General features: G+C 50.3%; 3 protein-coding genes across 9 annotated transcripts in view; 1 reads left to right on the top strand and 2 right to left on the bottom strand.

The window, feature by feature from the left end:
- Positions 1 to 4,694, top strand: part of NUMA1 (nuclear mitotic apparatus protein 1) — an 81,191-nt gene extending 76,497 nt beyond the window's left edge. For 2 of the 4 annotated variants that reach the window (XM_025356902.1, XM_025356903.1), the window contains exons 21-27: positions 140 to 386; positions 1,296 to 1,524; positions 2,187 to 2,323; positions 2,729 to 2,905; positions 3,208 to 3,324; positions 3,450 to 3,671; positions 4,022 to 4,694. In XM_025356902.1, the coding sequence (XP_025212687.1) occupies positions 140 to 386; positions 1,296 to 1,524; positions 2,187 to 2,323; positions 2,729 to 2,905; positions 3,208 to 3,324; positions 3,450 to 3,671; positions 4,022 to 4,033 (1,141 nt within the window). In that variant the 3' untranslated portion in view covers positions 4,034 to 4,694. Of the gene's footprint in view, positions 1 to 139; positions 387 to 1,295; positions 1,525 to 2,186; positions 2,324 to 2,728; positions 2,906 to 3,207; positions 3,325 to 3,449; positions 3,972 to 4,021 lie in introns of those variants that run through there. The other 2 variants (XM_025356900.1, XM_025356899.1) reach the window with 1 other exon arrangement.
- A 662-nt stretch (positions 4,695 to 5,356) lies between these two features.
- On the bottom strand, positions 5,357 to 9,983 carry IL18BP (interleukin 18 binding protein). Of its 2 annotated transcripts, none has more exons than XM_025356907.1 (5): positions 7,940 to 9,983; positions 7,352 to 7,555; positions 6,583 to 6,706; positions 6,353 to 6,500; positions 5,357 to 6,121 (listed from the first exon to the last, which is right to left on the bottom strand). In XM_025356907.1, the coding sequence occupies exons 1-5, from the start codon at positions 7,959 to 7,961 to the stop codon at positions 5,996 to 5,998; spliced, it is 624 nt and encodes a 207-aa protein (XP_025212692.1). In that variant the 5' UTR covers positions 7,962 to 9,983; the 3' UTR covers positions 5,357 to 5,995. The 2 variants fall into 2 exon arrangements, with proteins under 2 accessions (XP_025212692.1, XP_025212693.1); XM_025356908.1 differs by lacking the exon at positions 5,357 to 6,121 and having other exon boundaries at positions 6,163 to 6,500; positions 7,940 to 8,024; positions 8,912 to 9,983.
- A 348-nt stretch (positions 9,984 to 10,331) lies between these two features.
- The window catches only part of RNF121 (ring finger protein 121), a 69,210-nt gene continuing 58,340 nt past the window's right edge, over positions 10,332 to 21,201 (bottom strand). For 2 of the 3 annotated variants that reach the window (XM_025356904.1, XM_025356905.1), the window contains 5 exons: positions 20,634 to 20,741; positions 16,879 to 16,999; positions 13,016 to 13,149; positions 12,314 to 12,415; positions 10,332 to 11,764 (listed from right to left, as the gene is read on the bottom strand). In XM_025356904.1, the coding sequence (XP_025212689.1) occupies positions 11,644 to 11,764; positions 12,314 to 12,415; positions 13,016 to 13,149; positions 16,879 to 16,999; positions 20,634 to 20,741 (586 nt within the window). In that variant the 3' untranslated portion in view covers positions 10,332 to 11,643. Of the gene's footprint in view, positions 11,765 to 12,313; positions 12,426 to 13,015; positions 13,150 to 16,878; positions 17,000 to 20,633; positions 20,742 to 21,201 lie in introns of all 3 variants that reach the window. The other variant, XM_025356906.1, reaches the window with a different exon arrangement.

Genomic DNA, 21,201 nt, shown 5'->3' with positions numbered 1-21,201 from the left:
TGGTACCTCTGAAAATTCAGAGAGATGGGCTGCTTGACCTCATCTGCTTATAGTATGGGAAATGGTCACTTTGGAAAAGGGCTGGACAAAATGCCTTCTAGCCCAAAGGACTGTACCTCAGCAGGTTTCCTTTCCATAGCAAGCTGCCTCGTACCCAGCCAGACGGCACCAGCGTCCCTGGAGAACCAGCCTCACCTATCTCCCAGCGCCTGCCCCCCAAGGTAGAATCCCTGGAGAGTCTCTACTTCACTCCCATCCCTGCTCGGAGTCAGGCCCCCCTGGAGAGCAGCCTGGACTCCCTGGGAGATGTCTTCCTGGACTCAGGTCGTAAGACCCGCTCTGCTCGTCGGCGCACCACACAGATCATCAACATCACCATGACCAAGGTCAGGCTGTCGGGACAGGGGCTGCAGGGCAGCAATTCCCACTTCCTCTCAAGGGCGTCTTTGCATTGGGCACTCAGTCAGGAGCAGGCAGGGATGAGCAGCCAGTCCATGTTACAGTGGGAAAGCTGAGGTCTTAAAAAGGGCAGTGACTTGGTTAGGGGCACTTCTGAAGAAAAGGGCAGGGCTGGGATTAGATCCCTGCCTCCTGACTAAGGCTAGTGTTCTCTCCATGTGTAGCACTGAGCCTGTGCAGGGTGAAGGGAGAGAACATGGTGAAGCTGCAGCCCATCCAGTGCCTCCCAGCATGCCCCATGCAGCTGAGAGGCATTGTTGCTGCCCAGTGGACTGCCTGCCAGGCTGTGGGCCCTTGCCTTTGTTTCCACATCTTGAAGGAGAGGTTTGGGAGGAGGGGAGAGGGGCCCCGGTACAGCAGGGAGGACCTGTGTGTGCAGGGTGTCCCCTGCTACCAAGAAGTTGGGGAAGTTGTAGAAAATGGTAAGGGCCCTGGAAGCTTGGACTGAGGGACAGCAGAGGCTGTGGGATAAGCCTGACTAGTCAGGAGACAGCTCTGATACTTCCTAGCAGTGTGATTTGGGGCTAGTCACTTCATTTCTTTGCACTTCACCTCTAAATATGGGCCGATAAACACTCTGCATTCCCTCCCTCAAAGCATTATGAATAGACTCCATGAAAAAAATGCATAGAAAAGAGTCTTGACAACATCAGCACCACCTTGTGAGGGCTTCTGTCAACAAGGCCCATTTCTTGCAGACACACGTTAAGGGCCTTTGCAAAGCTGTTGGGAATGCATGGATGTGCCGTGGGATCTGAGGGCTTTGGGAGGGAATGGGGGGCTTCTGTATAGTGCCAGGGCCCACCCCATTGCAACAGATTCACTCTCTCTTCCAGAAGCTAGATGTGGAAGAGCCAGACAGCGCCAACTCATCCTTCTATAGCACGCGGTCTGCTCCGGCTTCCCAGGCTAGCCTGCGAGCCACCTCCTCTACTCAGTCTCTAGCTCGCCTGAGTTCTCCCGATTATGGCAACTCAGCCCTGCTCAGCTTGCCTGGCTACCGCCCCACCACTCGCAGTTCTGCTCGTCGCTCCCAGGCCGGGGTGTCCAGTGGGGCCCCTCCAGGTGAGGGGACTACAGGGACTTACTATACCCCAAAATTAGAATGGAAGGTGGATCGTGGCACAGGGAAAAGAGGAAAGCTTTTTAAAAATCCAAGGCTGGCCTCCTTGCTACCGTCCACCTCCACCTGCCCCTCCTTCCTGCAGCCTCAGGGCCTTCCTTACCTGCCCATCTAGGGGCTGGCTGTGTTAGGGGCACTCTTAGCCAGAGTTAAGGGCCTGGGATTCCCAGCACAATTGTGACACTTAGCTGTGGGGAGTCCTCCATGCCCTTAGGTGGTGATGGGCTGCTGGAAAGGCCAGGCTGGCCAGACTCTTCTTGGAAGCTCTTGTCCTTTGGGCACCAGAGAGCCCCTGGGAATCAATTCCTGGTCCTTAATTTGTTCCTCTGGGTGTTGGGCACCAAGCCTTGGCTGGTGAATAAGATGTAGTAGCAGCCTCTGCGTGTGACCTCTTCTGCCCTCTCCAAGGAGAAGGCGGTGAGCAAGCCCCTAGGATAGAAATAGTCTGTGTGCCATACTCCTGCACCTGCGGCACTGAATCAGATTGGTGTGCTGGGCTTCAAGTTTATGGGGTAGGTGGCAGCAAAGGCTGGCAAGATGCCAGGGCCAGCAGGCAACCTGCTGACTCCGGGCTCATTTGTTCCCACCTCCCTGCCATCCACAGGAAGGAACAGCTTCTACATGGGCACTTGCCAGGATGAGCCTGAGCAGCTGGATGACTGGAACCGCATTGCAGAGCTGCAGCAGCGCAATCGAGTGTGCCCCCCACACCTGAAGACCTGCTATCCCCTGGAGTCCAGGGTGAGCCCTGGGGTCACTGTGCAGGGCCTCCCATCCCTGTCCTCCCTTAGAATCCCACCTGCTGATCTAGCCTGAGCACTAGAGCCCTGGATCGCTGACTGGCCAAGGACGGGGAGGGTGACCTTCTCATGCTTCCAGGCAGAACAGACAGCAGGGAAGGTGCTTAGGAGTGAAGTCCCTGGGGATGAGCAGGAGCTCGGAGAGGAATCTGGTCGGGACTGCACTGCTTGTGGCCATTTGCCCGGGGTATAGGTAGAAAGCAGAACAGGAAGGGAGGCCTCGTGAGAGGTAGGAAGGGTCCGCCTACTCTAAATGGCGGGCAAGTGCAGAGTTCTGGGACAGCCCCAGGTCCTGCTCCATCTCCACACAGCTACGGTCCACTGACCGCCTCTTCCACCCATGCAGCCTTCCCTGAGCCTGGGCACCATCACAGATGAGGAGATGAAAACTGGAGATCCCCAGGAGACCCTGCGCCGAGCCAGCATGCAGCCAATCCAGATAGCCGAGGGCACTGGCATCACCACCCGGCAGCAGCGCAAACGGGTCTCCTTAGAGCCCCACCAGGGCCCTGGAACTCCTGAGGTAGGCTTCTGGGTGTTGCTCCAGCATTGTGCCCAGGTCAGGCCCAGCTCACCAAGGACTAAAGGGAGCCTTCCCTCTCTCCCCTTCTCCTTCCTTCACTTCCCCTTCTCCTTCCCTCTCTCCAAGGGTCTAACCCATGGATGGGAACTGTTGGGAAGGGAAGCCTCTGGCCCAGAGTTGGGTAGGGGAGCAGGTTGCACAAGTTGACTTACAAGGTCCACTCAGCTCTAAGAGGACAAGACACTTGGCTTCAGATGTGACGACTCTTGCTACTGTCTGCCTAACTGTCCTGTTCCCCATAGTCTAAGAAGGCCACCAGCTGTTTCCCACGCCCCATGACTCCCCGAGACCGACATGAAGGGCGCAAACAGAGCGCTACTGAGGCCCAGAAGAAAGCGGCTCCAGCTTCAACTAAACAGGTGAGGCTGGGGCTGAAGGGAGATGAAGCGACGCCCTGGCAGGACCTTGCTGGCAGAGTGTCACACAGCAGGCTGGCCTGGGAGGGCAGCATTGGGTCTCCCGGTCTGACAGCCCTTCCTTGCAGGCTGACCGGCGCCAGTCGATGGCCTTCAGCATCCTCAACACACCCAAGAAGCTAGGGAACAGCCTGCTGCGGCGGGGAGCCTCAAAGAAGGCCCTGTCCAAGGCTTCCCCCAACACTCGCAGTGGAACCCGCCGTTCTCCACGCATCGCCACCACTACAGCCAGCGCCGCCACTGCTGCTGCCATTGCTGCCGCCACTGCCACCCCTCGAGCCAAGGGCAAGGTAGAGGCCACTGGCAGGATGGGGGAGGGAAACCTGATGAGAGCATGGGCACCCCCTAGACCGCCCCACGGAGTAGCATCCCAGACAGGCCCACGCCAGGCTGCAGGAGGGTGCAGGGTAAGAGGTGTCGCTGTCGTGGTAGCTACTCGTTACCAAGGAGAGAAGACAGATGGCCCCATTCTTAGGGAGAGCACCCAGAGCTGCTCAGGCACAGCCAGCACCTGATAACCCCGGGGCTCACAAGGGAGGGGATCCAGATGGGGGCGTGAGAGCAGGAAGAGGTCTTCCGAACCTGTGGGTGCAGGCTGGCATTCCAAGTTCTCATCTGGCCTTGTGACTGTCTCTTTCAGGCAAAGCACTAAAGGGCCAGTACCAGTGAGTGGCCCCACCTGTGTCGCTGATGCTGACCTCACCTGGTCCTCCTTCTACTGTCCCTCTCAGTGCCTTCTCTCAGCTCCCAGGCCAACAGTAGCCAAACCCCTAGAGACAGTGATGCCTGCCCGCACCCTGACCTGGTCCCTGGACCTTCACTGGCAACTTCTCAGAGCTGGCCCAGGAGGCCTGGAGCATGGACAGTGTGGGCGCTCTCCCTACCTTGCCTCCTTTTTTCTTAAAGCAAAGTCACTTCTCCATCACAACCAGATTTGAGGCTGGGTTTGATGGCTGGGTCCTTGGGCCTGGCCAGTCTTCCTCTTAGCCTCTGGATCTAGAAGGGACCATAAGAGGAGTAGGCCCTGGTTCCTGCTCTCCTGGAGGCTGGGCCTAGCAGGGGCCCTCACTCTTGAAGTCCAGGACTGGGTCTGACCTGGTGGGAGCACCTGCCAGAGGATGCTCTTTCCCAGGATGATGGGCCTGTGTCTCAGGAGTGGGGTTGGGGGACAGCCTTCAGCGGCAGCTCACACCCTACCTTCCCCAGACTTGCACTGGGGTGGGATTTGGAGTGATGGGAAGGTTTTTAAGGGCCGGGGATGGATCTTTTCTAAATGTTATTACTTGTAAATAAAGTCTATTTTTCTCCCGTGAGTACTGAATTGCTTTGATCTATGTGGGAAAAGGAGGGGAAATCTAGGCTCTTTGGAGCCTACCTTGTCCCCACTGAGTCTTTCAGACCACCTCCTTTCTCTCATCCCTTTTCCTGGAGGCGCATCTTTCCAGGCTCTTCCCAGTCTCCATTACTGGCCTCTACTCCTGGGGAGCATTATGGGCTGTTCTCTCTTCTTTTTCAAGAGCCTGTGTTCCCCTGAAGCAGGTTTGTTGTTTTTGTTTTGTTTTGTTTTGTTTTTTTGAGACGGAGTCTCGCTCTGTCGCCCAGGCTGGAGTGCAGTGGCGCGATCTCTGCTCACTGCAAGCTCCGCCTCCCGGGTTTACGCCATTCTCCTGGCTCAGCCTCCCGAGTAGCTGGGACTACAGGCGCTCACCACCTCGCCCAGCTAGTTTTTTGTACTTTTTAGTAGAGACGGGGTTTCACCGTGTTAGCCAGGATGGTCTCCATCTCCTGACCTCGTGATCCGCCCGTCTCGGCCTCCCAAAGTGCTGGGATTACAGGCTTGAGCCACCGCGCCCGGCCTGAAGCAGGTTTTGTCTTTAGCTTCTGTGTGGCAGTCCCTCTCTCCCATACTGCCTCCTGGGACAGGCAAAGTTCCTGCGAGTGGAACTGAAGCCTAAATGAACAGATGTCAGGATGCCTCTATTGAATAATCCTTTATGAGGACCCACGTGGGGATGACACAGATACAGTGTGGAGCCGAAGCAGCCGCTGCCCCCATCCCTTCCCTGGATCAGTCCATTAGAGTGAAGGAAAACAACAAAAAAACATACAGCAAGAAGACATGAAGCCTGCAGAATGTGGCCAGAGCTGAACAAGGGTAACTTCATTGAAGAGGTGGCGTTTCAACCAGGCTTCAGAGTTCCCCTGCTGGGATGGTGAGGAAGACGGGACTAAATGAGCAGAGACATGGGAGTGGGAGCTGTCTGGGGAAAGCAAGAATAGTTGGAGGCGTCCGGAAAGTCATGTGGGAAATGTAGGTAGGGCCCTGGAGTGCAAGGCTAAGGCATCAACAGTCTTGGTGGTTTCTGAGCAGTAGAGCAGTGTGAGGAGTAGGACGTTAGGAAAGCTAATGGGTAGGTAGAGAGAAAATGGCAGGAGGGGGAGGAGGCATTATTATAAGGAGGCTGCGATTTTCCAGGTAGGTGGGAATGGAGTTGGAATTTGGTGAGAGAAGGGACCCAAAGCAGAGGAGGAGGGGGTGCGTTGCTCGCCCACACAGCCTGCAGGCAGTCAGGGACTGTTCACTTCAGGTAGATGGGTAGGACCCAGGCTCTGGTCAAGGTCGTGCTGCTGCTGGCCCTGTGCTGAGTCTTAACCCTGCTGCTGTGGGCTGCTGTGGCCCTGTGCTGTGGCTGGAGGGCAGGGCTTCTTGGGTGGGGGGCAAGGTTGTCCTCAGCCCAGCCTAGGGAAGTGAAGGCAGACAAGGATCAGGCCAAGGAAACAAGGGACATCTCATCACTTTGCCCCAGGCCACGCCTCCCCTGCCCAAGACCCAAGTTCCTTTTTGTCTGGCTGACCTTGAGGAATGCTGGGCATTAGTTTAGAGGCTGCTCTGGCAGAGCCCACCCTTTCCTCCCCACATATGGAAGAAGAGCTCCTCCTATTGCTGGAGGCCTCTCCTTGGGCTCCTCACCCAGAGCTGGGCCAGGATGACGTGACGCTGGACAACCTGTTCGGGGTCCATGAGCACACAGGAGAAGTTGGTGCTGTGCAGCGCAGGGGTCAGCTGCTCCAGCACCAAGGCCTTGTACAGCCGCGTACCTGTGCTCCCATGTTCCCGGCTGGAGCAAAGGGGAAGGAAAGGTCATGAGAGGGCCGCAGAAAAGGCCGCCTTCCCACCCACCTGGCTGCTGCGACCCTCACCTGGTGCTCCCCTCCCACAGCTGGCCTGGGAGGTGCTCAATGAAGGAACCATTGCCCAGCCAGTAGAGCATGCTGAAGTTGGGGAAGCGGCTGCAGGCCGTACAGGATAAGGTCAGCGTTCCATCTAGGGACACAGGCAGTAGTTAGCCCTTCCAAAGAGCAGGCCCTTCCCCTGCCCTGCCCTGCTGTGCCCTCCCTGCCAGCTCCCCTCAGTCCCCATGAATCTGGAACCTAGAGAACTGCTCTGCACACCACCCAGGTGGGAATGTCTGTTAAAGGGGAAGTGCAGTTGTCTCTGAGAGGCCCTAGCCCTAAACATGGGGGAATGTGAGGAAGGGTCCTTGGTTCACGTGATGACTCCTCTTCTGAACCTGTCTCCTCAGGATGACCTTTTCTAGTGCCCAGCCTCGGTGACTTGGGAACCCAGGTGACAGAGGCAGTGCTGGATGGCTACTGCTCCTCTGAGATGGCCAGAGGCCCACAGGCTCTGGGTGGCGGGGCTGGCCTTGGAGTTCACTGCAACCAAGGCTCTGGGAGGTCTGTGACCATTACTTATGTCTTGAGTTCTCTGTCCTACTTCATAGGGAGCATCTTGGGAGCTGTGCTAAGCCTGCACCCATGACAGTGGGTTGGGGAGGGAGAATGGTGCATGCTCAGTCCAGCTGGCCCAGCTGGTGGTGCATGGCAGAAGGGGGCTGGCACTCAGGAGTCAACCCGACCCTGGGAACCTCTGTGCCCATAGCCCACCCTTGACCACTGTGCTTCTTACTCAGTGGCACTTCCACCTCTGGCCAGGTCACTTCCAATGCTGGACACTGCTTAGCTGCTGGGAACACTGGGGGCTGGCAGGGGCAGGGGTCCTTTGTGCTTCTAGATGAGACAGTGGCAGCTGTGGTGGTCTGCGAGACAGGTGTGGCTCTGACCAGAAGAGTGATGATGTGGGCACACAGCAGGACCCACAAGAAGCTGAGGTCTGAGGAAAGGACAGTCACAGGTCAGCGGCTGGGCTGCCTGGGAGCGCTCAGCATCCTGGCTCATATCTGGACTGGAGACAGAGTGGGCTGCCCGGGTAAGGATGTAACTCCAGCCCAGAGATGTCTGGGCTCTAGCCAGGGAATCAGAGTGGGAAGAGGAGCCCCTCAGCACCCACCCCTTTAGCCCCTTATTGAATAGCATACAGAGGAGCTTTAGAATGGAGCCAGAGCCACAGCATTCGCCCAGGTTCTTAAAGCAGCAGCACCAGGTTTGTTGGGTGGTGTTTGCCTTGGGTTGTGAAGGCTCCTGGTTAGCCCATTGCTCCATTCTGTTCATAGACCTCACCCTACCCCTCCTGCCCATGCGTAGCCCCAAGGCCTACCTGGTGTCCAGTTGTGTCTCATGGTCACGATGCATGTGTCAGGAGCTGGTGAGCTGGCTCTTTATCTGTGACAATGGCCTCTTCTCTGGTGAAAGGTGGGGGAGGAGAATGGTAAACCACTCCCGCTTTTTCTCAGTAGCTGGCTTTTCCTCCCGTAGCATAGCCTGGAGCTCTTTCAGCACTCAGAAACAGAGCTGGGGGGTCATCAAGTGACAATCTTTCCCCACGCCAGCTCTCAGGACCACAAATGGTTATAAGATGCTTACCTAGTCCAATCTTACCCCTTCATTAGGGAAAGCAAAATTGAGACCCAAAGAGAGAATATGGACTCACCCAGTCACACAGGGAGGCAGTGCTCTCTCCAGCACCAGAGCTGCTTCTGGGAAGGGCAGGATGCCGAGCAAGCCTTCTGGGAAAGCACTGCCCCCATCCTCTATTTCACTTTCACTTTTTAACCAGGGAATCCTGAGCAGCTGTTACACCTCTGCTTTAGCCAAAGTTCAGTGGCCAGAAACCTTCAGTTCTTGGGACCCCTACTCTCCAGATACCAGACTGGGATCTCTAACCTACCCCCACGCCACCCCCAGGGTCACTAGGTGTGAACTAGGTAAGAGTCTCTCACAGATCAATTCTGCCCCATCCAAGTGTCAGGACTTTGGTGTTCACCTCCCCTCTTCACAGCCAGGTCTTTGTTACCATATGAACAGGCATCTGCTTCCTCCTTCACCTTCACACTAATATTCAAGGGGACAACTTTCCTAGGCACTGGGGACCCCAAGTTGGACCATTTCAGGCTCAATGCCATACCAGCCCATCCACATCCTGGCCTTTCCCAGGCTCCCCACTCCCCCAGCCACCAGCCCCAAGGTCGGCTGCAACTCCCAGCACCCACCATCACACCCTCCGTCTCTCATCCTAGCCCCTCTGGCCAGAGCTACAGGTCTAGGTTCACTAGTAGTTCCAGACTCCTACCTGGCTTCCGAGAGGTCCTGAAGAAGCTTCCTTTCCAGAAGCTCCCCTCTAGGAGCTCCAAGACTCAAGTTAGCTGTGTCTAGCTGCATGTACACCCACCACAGGAAATACACCGAGCGCACTTCCCCCTTGTCTGTAGAACTCTCACGGCCAACCCAGGAACTGGTACACAAGCTCGAGAGCCAACCCTAACAGGAGGGAAGGGCGGGCACTTCCCAGGGAAAAGGCGGACTGGTTCAGCACTGGCTCCGGCAACAGAGGCTACACCAGAATATGAATCTGGTCACTGATGGGACAAATGGTGCTGGGGCTGCGGGAGGGCCAGGTTTCAGGGTGAGGCGTGTGAGGAACCTAGGATGCTAAATCTAAGGAGGTTCCCTCTCAGGGTCATGCAGTTATCCATGGAAGCAGAAAGACCAGGGCTGGGTGATCCAATGTGCATGCATACATTAAGTGTGGACAGGAGCTGCACGTCTGAGGTTTGTGACTCCTGTGATCAGAAGGGTGCAAGGGCTGGTGACAGAGCCAGGGAGGCCCACAGATGGAACTGGGTTTGGTGGATGCATCAGGAACACAGTCAGCTGTGATCTCAAGTTTCTTGTAGAAAAACCAGATTCATATTCCTAATTTAGACATAGGAGACTACAAGTCACATCCTTCTTCTCTAGGTATCCAGTTCACGTTTTTCCTCCTCTCAATTCCCCCCCCACCTCTTGCCCCAGGGGCTTCTAGCACGTAAGATGCAGGGGAAATTCCTCCCAGGAACACCAGCATCTCCAGGAATTAGGTCAGGAGGCAAGGCTGCCTGGGGTTTCTGAGAGACACAGTCCAGTGGGGGATGGTAGGAAGAGACAAGAGGACTCTGCCTTTAGTGGAACCAAGGCCAGAGTTGGGCCAAGGGGAGGTCAAGGGACTCAGGACTGTTACACATGAAAAGAGCTTTGGACAGCCTGGCCTCGGCTTCTCACCTGAGCCTGACATGGGGGTGGGGGAAAAAAGTGAAAGGGTGATCCCTGGGTCCTTTGACCAGCCCCATTCCCCTCTCTGAGGAGGGGAGCAGCCCCACAGGTGGCATAAGCAGCAGGGTACCATGGGAAGCCACAGCTGGGGAAGAGAAGCCGAGGTTGAGTATGGCCCTAAGGAAGGCAAGTGGTGGCAGGACACTGGCCTCAGGCAGTGAGAACATAGAGCAACCTCAGTCTGAAAGCAGGCCCAGTGATGCCCCAGGCCCCCTTAGGCCACAGGACAGGAGCCTGGCATTCCACTACTCCTAGGGATGTCGGCAGGGGAACAGCCAGGAACAGCAGAAAGGCAGGCCCAACCATCCCCAGACCCTCAGGTCTCAGATGGGGGTTAGCAAAGGCAAGACACCTCTGGAGACCCCAGGGAAAGAGGTGGGAAGAAGAAAGCAAGATAAATGTTCAGCTTTCCAACCCAGCTCATGGAGCTTTATTCAGACGGCAGTGACAACATCCTGCTTGGTTCTTGCTGCCCTTGAAGGAGCAGGCCCTACTGGGTCATATTCCCTAGAAACCCAATGCCAAAGGCTCATGTTTGACCTCCCACTTTATTCAAGTCGCCTAGTACTAGGGCTGGGGCCTTCCTAGAAGCCCTCTCTCAGAACCTGTACTCACTTGGGCCTTATCCCTCTACCCACCCACCACTCTTGTTGGCAGGCCCAGGGAGGACCCATGAATGACAAAAATCATGTAGGGATATTCCCTGGACTGGGAATCCCCTGCCAGCTTCAAGGGCATATCATCTGACACAGGGAGAAGTTGACATCTGTCATATTCTTCTGCATCACGTGCACACACACACACAGACACACACACATGCATACGCACTCTTAGGCTTTCAAGAAAGAAGTGATGTGGCAGAGTGACCGCTGGCACGTGTCACCACTCCACTGAAGGATCCACTTAAGAATGAGCTTGCACAAGGGGCCGTCAGTCATGGCTGCCAACAATTGCCCCACAGCCCAACTATATGACCTCTATTCTTGGCTGACCACAGCCCTGCCCACAGGCAAGTATCCATGGTGCTGATTCTTCCAGTTGTCCCAAAACAAATCTTCAATGAATTCTGAGGCCGCAAGGCTTCCCTTGTTGGACAAGTCACTGATAAGGTTCCATGCCTCAACCGGCCTATAGCTCCTGGACAGGGGGAGACAGAGTCAGACACAACACCTGTCCTGTTGTCCCAGACAGTGGGGGAGGGAGGACACTTGGGGCCTCAGTGCTCACCCATGGCACCAGCCTGAGTACATTAGCTCTTCTATACTAAGTGCACCAGGCTTGAGCCCCACACAGGGAAGAAGGGAATGGGTGGGCTGAGGTCTTCAGCTACCTGGGAGCCCAGCAGTGTTCTCGGCCAGAGATGAGAAGGCTCCTTTAAACCAAAAATGTCAAGGCTGTGCCCCCACCCTGCTTAGGCAGGGAGGTTGAAGCCTGGAGGGGGGCAATTCCTATGCTCCACAATTTAAAAAAAAAAAAAAGTTTTTAAAATATATTCATCAAAATAGTTTTCTTTTAAAAAGCCCCCCACTGCTGATAGCCCCACTGGCTGGGTCTCCATCATAACCCTCCCCAGTCCGACACAACCGGAGGGGTCCTGAGTGGCCCAAGCGCCCCTTTGAGTCTTTCCCACCCAGGAGGTCTTTGTGGGCAGGGAGGAGAGTGCCCTGAGCTCCACGGCGTGTGGGGTGGGTTCTCCACTGATGCTCTTCGTCACTATTCCAGGCCCAGAATGTAGTTGATGCCTTGGACTAGGCCAATGATGACAGGCTGCCAGGCTACCAAGTATCGAAGCCAGTCCAGCAGTTGCCCATACATGACGTGAGGCCTCTCCCAGCTGTCAGTGTGTTAAAGAAAAGAGGCTCTGTGCAAGAGCTGCCAGGAGTAATCTAGCATGGGTGGTGGGGCTCCCTGGGTCTGCCCCACCTTCCAGCTGCTCCACAGCCTAGAGGAATGGAGGCTTTCTGGAAGGGCCCAGCCTCACTTCCTACTCAGCCTACTCCCAACTTTGCCCTCCCCCTCCTCTTCCTCCTCACAGCCTGTCCATTGGAGTAGAGCTGAACGCAGAGAATGCAGGAGGCAAACAGAGGGGACTGGTACGGGAGGCAGGGCAGCCCCGAGAGAGGTAGAGAGAGAAATCCTAGTTCCCCACGACTAACATGCAGGGATGGCCTCCAGTAACACATTCTCTAAGAAGGAACTGCCAGTGTAAGAAAACACAGCCTAAGGCTGACACAAATCTATCTGTCCGTGACAATGGCTGCAAGGAGGCTGAGAATAGGTTGAGGGCAGAAGTGAGGGCCCCAGGAGGACCCAAATGCAGGTCACACTGTCCAGTACTTTCTTCCCACAGCCCACTCCCAACAAGGACCCCAATAAAGGATACGGATTGCTGAACATCCTCTTGAGGTCTACCTTCTCTTTGCAGTAGGGACACGTCTGCTTCTTTCCCACGATGCACCAGCCGCGGATGCAGAACTCGTGGAAGCTGAGCACCGCTGGTCAAGGGAAATGGTGAGAGCCAGGGCGGCACTCCAGCCCCAGGCCAGTCTTTAAAAGATTCAAATCCTGCCTTCACGCTTTATCAGCTCTGTAATGTTGGGCAAGTCCCTCTGTCTGAACCTGTTTCCTCACATGTAAAGTAAGGATAATGATCCCTGTCTCACAAGATTGTTATGGGGCAAAATGGAGACGACACATGGCTCTCTCAACATAGGCACAGAATGGGAGCTGGGTAAATACATGATAAATATTAGAAGTGTTATTCAGAATAGGGGATTTGATGCTAAACTGAGGGATCCCATTAGAGGGTCCTCTTCCCCTGTGACTGGTCAGATCTCAGGTCAGCTAGCATAGCCTCACTAGCTACAGCCTCAGGTTCCTCTCAGACTCAGCCAGGCTGTAACCACTGTTTACCTAAGAGTGGCTCTGATCTGTGGGAAAGCGCAGGGAAGGCAGCCCTCTCGTGGCTCTCCTACACTCAAGGGTCTGGACAGCACACCTAGGGTCATGACCACCCCCTTTCTCTCCCTCACTGGAGTGTGCAGGTTGCAGGAGAGATGTGGCCCAGGAGCTCGAGGCAGGATACACATGATTGCAGGACAGCCTATACGTGTTCTCAATGATCCCCTCTTCACTGACGTCCACAAAGATCTGCTGCCCACACACAGCACACACGCTGTCTGAAAGATGTTTGGTAGGCATGCCCGACTCGCTGTAGAACTGAAGGAGAATAGCAGGAAGGAAAGATAGGAAAAGCTGTGAGAAGCAGCCAAAGTAGGAAGTTCCACAGAAGCCTCAGGACTTCTAGAGAGGAGGCACAGTGGCAGGGGGAGGCCCACAGTTAGAGGACATCTTTTTTTTTTTTTTTTTTTTTTTTAACTGTTTAGAAAAGGTCATCTTTTACAAGTCAAAATGACATCATCTTTGCTGGGCAGATGGAGAGAAGTGACCGGACTAGAGACAGTTGGGAAGTTAGATGTAACAGGACCTGTAGACTGGGCTAGATCAGCACCAAAGGATAAGGGAAAGAGGAGGGAGAAGGACTCGGGGCTGGTGATCAGGAGCTGTGTCAGGCAAGCCATTCTGTCGCTAGACTATGGTTCCATCAGAAATGGAGAGCAACATTCTCCAACATTTAAAACAGTGAAATATTAAGTGCCATGTTGGTTTGGTGACAAGGGCATTCTCAGACATCTGTGGCAGCAGCAAAAGGGGTTCAAGCCTTTTGGATAGCATTTAGCATGGTGTCTCAAACTGTTGCACCTTTTGACCCATTAATCTCACTTCAAGGAATTTAAAGAAATAAAAGGAAGTGTCAAAAAAGTTTCACGAATACAGGTATTCACTTAAGCATTATCATAACTAAGAAAGTAGAGTTTGGCATGTCCTCAAAAAGTTAAACATAGAATTACCAAATGACTGAGCAATTCCATTCTCGGTAAAAACCCAAAAGATATGAACTAGGGACTAAACACACTTAAACGCCAGTGCTCACAGCATTACTCAGAGTAGCCAAAAAGTGGAAACAACCCAAGTGCCTATCGACAGATAAATGAATAAACTGAATGCGGTGTCACACACAATGGAATACTACTCAGCCATAAAAAGGAATGATACATTCTATACACAGATGAACTCTGAAAACACTACGCTAAGTGAAAGAAGCCAGAGACAAAGGCACAAATCTTGTATGATTCCATTTACAAGAAATATCTACAACAGGCATGTTCATAGAGATGGAAAGTATATTAGAGGTAAACCAGGGGCTGCGGGGAGGGGTAATGAGGAGTTACTGCTTAATGGGCAGAGTTTGTTTGGGATGATGAAAAATTTTGGAATTAGACAGTGACAATGTTGCAGAATTCTGCAAATGTAATTAAGGCACTGAACTGTATACTTCAAAATGGTGAAAATGGTGACATGGTCTAGAAATCTCTTCTGGGGAGTAAACTGGTTAAAGGAAGATCCAATGTCTACATAAATAGGTAAGAGGGAAATGAAGGTAAAACACAAGACAGTTGTTCAAAAAGGAACCTAATAAACTGTTTATAAAGTGATCCAATGTACTGTTTTCAATTTGATCCAGTCGAGAAAAAAATTAGAATATTCCCATGATACCGAGAGACAAAGTCCCTGGCCTTAAACGGTACTAGATTAAAGTTACCCAAGGTGATGGAAATACTCCTTCTTGGGGTGGGGTCTTGGGGGATGACACTGAGACAGAGAGCACCTCTGTATTGCTTAAATAATTACAAAGAGAACATATTACTTTTATAAACAGCAAAACAACAAAGATATATTTCCATTCTGAAAAAAAAATAGAAATATTTACTTGCGTTTCTCAGATTGGTTGTTAATTTACCCATATTTCAGCATCTCTTCGTGATGTCCACCTGCTCCTCTTGCAGCATTTCCTATCTCAGTGAAAGGTACTACCATCCAAGCAGTTGCCGAATCAGAAATCTCAGCTTAGAGACCTACATTTCTTTCATATTTTTCCCTTCAGTCTTCAGAACCAAACTATATCTAAGTCCTGTTAACTTACCTCCAAAATACTTCTCCAATACAGTATGTCCTCTCTTAACTTCATTGATAGTTTCTTGGAAACTGTGACTTTACGTGAAACGACATATAACAAAACCAATTATACCACTGGCTAATTGATGAGTTCAGTTCCTGTGTCATATTTCTGTCACAAAGACATCACCAAACCTCTATTTAAGAGACACCAAATTGTCTCTTAAATAAAGACTCAAAACACTTTTAATATTAAATGTTGAAATGAAATGTGTAGCTTTACACATAAAGATTAATAAAGCAAGTATGAAAACTTCCCCAATTTTTGGTAAAGCAGTGAGTGACAGTGGCTGTTGTTGTAGTGGTTGTGGGTTAAGTCAAGGAATAAAAGTTCACAAAGTAAAAATTGTAAGGAGCAACTCCTACCACTGTGCAGTTCAAAAACAATAACCAAATATGGACTAGGCACTTTTGTGCCCCATCATTTATTGTTGTGCCTTTGCATGATTATTGTACACTTTGTGAATTTTTACTTATTTAGAGACAACATCTTGCTCTGTTGCCCAGGCTGGAGTTTGGTGGCACAAACAAGCTCAAGGCAGCCTTGAAACTCCTAGGCTCAAGCGACCTCCCACCTTGGTCTCCGAAGTAACTGGGACTACAGGCATGTGCCACCACGCCCGGCTAATTTTTTTTTTTCTCATTTTTTTGTAAAGATGGGGTCTCACTATGTTGCTTAGGCTGGTCTTGAACTCCTGGGCTCAAGCAATCTGCCTGCCTCGGCCTCCAAAGGGAGCCACTGTGCCCAGCCCCTCCCAGGATTTTTAGTATAAAAATCAAAATCCTTAATTTGGCCTACAGGCTTTTTTCTAGTCTAGTCACTACTTCTCCAGACACTTCTTGGCCATACAACCGCACTGGTCTTAGTTCCTCAAAAACACCCACACTATCTCCCATGATAGGACTCTTACGAATGCTCTTTTCCTCTGCCTGGTTCTCACTTCATCCACTTAACTCCTACTCATTGTTCAAGTCAGCTTCATAGTCACTTTTTCAAGGAAGCCATCTTTGAGCCCCGAGACTAGGTCAAATGACATTACTACATGTGTTCACAGCATCATGAACCTTTCCTACATAATGCTTATTAAAGTTGTAATTTTATTTTTATCTGTGTTTGTTACTATAATAGCCATCTCTCCCACCCAGTTTATCTGGGCAAAAACAATGTTTATTTTTGTACACTTTTGTAATTCGGACACATAGCTATGTGTCTAGACACATAGCAGGCATTACAAAGTATTTACTGAATGAATGTTAACTTCCTGCTAGATAAAGTGGCTCCTTCCTATAATGGCCCTAAAGAGAAAAATTACAGTTACATCTGAGATTTGGCTAATTTTTTTTTAAAACAATTTCAACTTTTATTTTAGATTCAGAGGGTACATGTGCAGGTTTGTTTCATGGGTATACTGCGTGATACTGAGGTCTGGGGTACGAATGATCCTGTTGCCCATGTAGTGAGCATAGTACCCAACAGATAGTTTTTCAACCGTTGTCCCCACTCCCTCCTCCTCTAGTAGCCCCCAGTGTCTATTGCTGCCATCTTTATGTCCATGAATACCCAACGTTTAGTTCCCACTTATAAGAAAGAACATGCAGTATTTGGTTTTCTGTTCCTACATTAACTGGTTTACACTAAAGGCCTCCAGCTAGCATGTTGCTGCAACGGACATGGTTTTATCCTTTTTTATGGCTGTGTTGCTTTCCAAACTTTAAGGAAGGAATGTCCATGCATACGCACATCTTGAAGGATTTTATTTGGCTTATCTCACCTCTTAGTGCCTTTCTCGTCCATTAAACAAGTGACATCAACTTGAACAATTTGGAGGTGTCAAGAGTCTATTAAGTATTTAAGAACCCGGATGAACTCACCCCTATGGTAGATGCCATGTAGTCTGCACACATTTCTGCAAAGTCCCGTTCAAGAACTCCATAGTAGAGGCCATAGAAGAGAAGGGAGATGCCAAAGTCCATGGCATCTTCTGGTTTGATCCTGCAAGGGAAGTATTAGAGCTAGAAAGACCCACCCTGAGACATACCTTCTTTGGATTACTACTCTGGGACACACAAAGCAGGGCCCAAAGCGAGAAGGCCCAAAGGCTAAAGCAAGTGTGGGCAAACTATGACCAAATCCAGTCTGCTGCCTATTTTTATATGGCCCATGAACACCTCTTGAGGAGGCTAGCACTGTAGGCTGCAAAGACCAAGCTACAGTATCCCCTCATACCCCTTTTCCTCACTCTGCACTTAGTCCTTGCCTCCCCTAACTGGTGGCAATGACTTGCAGCTGCCCAGGACCTGGGCTCCTTGGGACCTACATGTTGGGAACTCCACTGTTGGTAAGTGCCGGACATTAAGTGAGCTGCCTTGCTGAGCTGTCTCTCCTCCAGCTAGCCACCCAAGTTGAAACAGCTGAGCTATCCATAAGGAGGAAAGGGCATGCCAGAAATCTGGGTGTCACTGGAGCAGAGAGTGAAAATTATCCCAGTGGCCACATGCCCCTCCTTCTGAGATTGTCTCGGCTTATGACAACTGAGCACAAAGCATGCTCACTACCTGAGACCTGGCCCCCTCCCCAGGCAAACAGGGTGGAACAGGGTAGGAGCTTTCCCTCTTGTACCAGGCTAGAGTGCAGTGGCTCACTGCAACTTCCACCTCTCGAGTAGTGGGTTCAAATGATTCTCTTGCCTCAGCCTCCTGAACAGCTGGGACTACAGGCGTGTGCCACCACACCTGGTTAATTTTTGTACTTTTAGTAAGAATGAGGTTTCACCATGTTGGCCAGGCTGGTTTTGAACTGACCTCAGGTGATCCACCTGCCTTGGCCTATAGTCCTATTGTCCCATAAGACCTGAAATATTTACTATTTGGACCTTTACAGAAACGGCTTGTCAAACACAGGTTTAGAAAAAAAAAAAAAAAAAAAAAGATAAAATTAGTAAATATTTATTAATATACAGTAGTTACTATAAAATTATAAACTACATATATAAATAATCTGTATCATGTCATCAAAGTTAAATTTTGGTCCAAGTCTATTTAACAAGAAGGATAAAGATCTTGCCTATAACATTAGAAGGTTTAATAATTCCAAGGACCAATAATTTGCAACCTTGAGTCTATAAATCTTTGTTATAGAAAATTATCTTTGTTAAAATATTTGTACAAATAACCGTATGTATTTGCTTAGTTACAAATTATATTTATATACAAAGTTGCATTTGCTTATGAACCTTGAATATTTAACTCACTAGAAATCATTGATCTTACGCCAATTAATTTGATCAGTAGCACAAAAATGATCAAGATTCTCAATTCTGTTTTCCTCATTGTAGAGTTTAGGCAGGTAAAAAGAAACTGTAATTACAGAAGAATTATATTTAAAACATAATGCAGAGGCCAGGCGTGGTGGCTCACGCCTGTAATCCCAACACTTGTGGGAGGCCAAGGCAGGTGGATCACCTGAAGTCAGTTCAAAACCAGCCTGGCCAACATGGTGAAACCCCATCCTTACTAAAAATACAAAAATTAACCGGGTGTGGTGGCACACGCCTGTAGTCCCAGCTATTCAGGAGGCTGAGGCAGGAGAATCATTTGAACCCGCTACTCGGGAGGTGGAGGTTGCAGAGAGCCACTGCACTCTAGCCTGGGCAATAAAGCATGACTCCATCTCAAAAAAAAAAAATAGAAAAAAAAAACCCATAATACAGAATCTTGATTTTTTTGTTTAACCATACAGGTTAGAAAGTTTCCAGGAGATATCTGTTTTCTTCGACAAGATGTGTTTGACTCTACAGTGATGAATTCATCTAAACCCTTCAGGAGCCTGTTTATTCTTTCAGCCTGTACTACCCCTGGAAGAAAGAATTTCATGAGTGTGCTCTCACTATATAAAATAGGATTTATTTTATTTATATTTTTTTTTCGAGATGGGGGTCTCCCTTTGTCACCTGGGCTGGAGTGCAGTGGCACAATCATAGCTCACTGCAGCCTTGAACTTCTGGGCTCAAGCAATCCTCCCGCCTCAGCCTCCTGAGTAGCTGGGGATACAGGTGCACGCCACTACACCCAGCTAATTTTCTTTTCTTTTTTTTTGGAGTTGAGGGTCTCAATATGTTGCCCAGCTTGGTCTTGAACTCCTGGCCTCAAGCAGTCCTCCTGCCTCAGCCTCCCAAATAGCTGGGATTACAAGCGAGAGCCACCACACCTGGCCAGGATTTATTTTTACTTGTCCTAAAATAAACTCCTTTCAGAGACTCCTGCCTACAATATAACTAGGCTCAGGGAAGAGGCCAGTAATCATTCCATTCATTATCTTAAATTTGAATCCTAAATCTCTAGATTCAGTGCACTGTCCTAGGCTTAGGGCTCCTCATGATCCACTGTCCACAGCCACCAGTATTTCATCCAAGAAATCATATTTCCACCCTCATCTGCCTCACTGACTCACTGTACGCTCCAGTCTTTGAGCTCAGGATTTCTTGGCACCTGACTCAATTCGGGGTAGGAAGACCTGTAAGCTAATAGAGATCTTCTGGAAGGCTTATGACAACTGAGGCAACAGCCAAAATTCCATTCCTAGGAATGCACCCTTAGGAAGCAACAGAGCAGCGTTATCTATGACGGTACTAAATTGAAACAACCTAAGTGCCCAAAAATGAAGCAGGACTTAACATCCATGGCTTAACTTTCTACAACTGTTTCCTGAGAAATCTTGTCGAATGTCAGCTATATGACAGGAAACACTAATTATGACCTGTGATTAGTACAACGCATCTGGACTGGGACATTCTTGAAACTGGATGTGTTCCTGCGGGAATGGGGCTCCTAGGCCAGGGTGGCTTCCACACCAGTCTGTGTCATCTCATTCCCTCACACCTAAGCTCTGAGTCTACTGTGAAGACTGCAGACACTGCTCTGCTCTATCTTTTTGTTTTGTATCCTTCTAAGTCAAATCTGTTGCTAGCTGTAGCCAACCATGGTCATGTAGGTTGATGGTCTAGCCCAAGAGTCAGCAAACTTTTCCTATAAAGGGCCAGATGGTAAATATTTTAGGTTTTGTAGCCCATATGATCTTTATCATGACTATTCAACTCTGCTGTTTTAGTGGAAAAACAGCCACAGGCAATATATAAATGAATGAGCATGACTATGTTCCAGTAAAACTTTATTTCATAATAACAGGTTGTGGGCTATTTGGCACAGAGGGCACAGTTTGCCAACCCCTGGCCTGGTTGAACATAAGGCCATTCATGCAGAGTGGATGTTGCAAATGAACAGTACACACCGATGAGAAAAACAGCTCTGTTAAAGTGACAGAATTATGGATAGCAGGTTATAATAACTATTATGCTTACTTTGGTTACTAGACTTTTCCACTAAAATATAAAGCCTTGGAAAATATAAAATGATTTAGGACTTTGACACTGTATATATTCAGACATTCCTTGCTTTCTGCCAGCACAAATCATGGAGAGCCTGTCTTCGCCCATTCCTCCACAGCACCCAAGTCTCCTATCCTGGATAATATGTCCCTCCTGTTAATAACCACGACTTGCAGCAAGAGGTACATCTCAACAGCCACTCTTCCCCAAACTCCAGCAAAAACAAAAACAAAGGGTACTCACTTGAATAATAAGTTAAGACCAAAGAGGGTAAACATGACAGCCATGTAGCCAACGATGCCAGTGGCATAGCTGATTTTATAGATTAGCAGGAACCACTTATAAACCAACCTAGGGAAAGGAGAGAAAGTTAGTGCAGCTGACACAGAGATTCTGGCCTCAGTGGTCACTGGATCACCAGAATCCTTTATTGTCACATCAATGGGGACACCACGGTCTTTGCTCAGGACTTACTGAGCAACTTCAGTTACTATTCAAAGCTGCTCACTCCCTTAACTGCAGAAATGCCTCCATATATTCGAGAAGTAGTACTTCTTTGTATTTTCCTTTTTTTTTTTTTTTTTGGAGATGGAGTCTTGCTCTGTCACCTAAGCTGGAGTGCAGTGGCGCGACCTCGGGTCACTGCAACCTCTGCCTTCCGAGTTCGAGCAATTCTTCTGCCTCAGCCTCCTGAGTACTGGGACTACAGGTGCCCACCACCACACTGGCTAATTTTTATATTTTTTTAGTAGAGACGGGGTTTCACCACATTGGCCAGGCTGGTCTCGAATTCCTGACCTCATGATCTGCC

The sequence above is a fragment of the Theropithecus gelada genome, chromosome 14 (genome assembly GCF_003255815.1).
Source record: "Theropithecus gelada isolate Dixy chromosome 14, Tgel_1.0, whole genome shotgun sequence".
NCBI lineage: Eukaryota > Metazoa > Chordata > Mammalia > Primates > Cercopithecidae > Theropithecus > Theropithecus gelada.
Note: the sequence above shows the minus strand (reverse complement) of the source record. Positions and strands in the feature narration are given on the sequence as shown.

Excerpts from the sequence above, each read along its gene's own strand:
- IL18BP (XM_025356907.1), bottom strand. The coding sequence starts at position 7,961 with ATGAGACACAACTGGACACCAG. Across the intron at positions 7,556-7,939 it reads GAGACACAACTGGACACCAG|ACCTCAGCTTCTTGTGGGTC; the intron begins GTAGGCCTTGGG and ends TCCTTTCCTCAG. Across the intron at positions 6,122-6,352 it reads TCATCCTGGCCCAGCTCTGG|GCTGGGCTGAGGACAACCTT; the intron begins GTGAGGAGCCCA and ends TCACTTCCCTAG.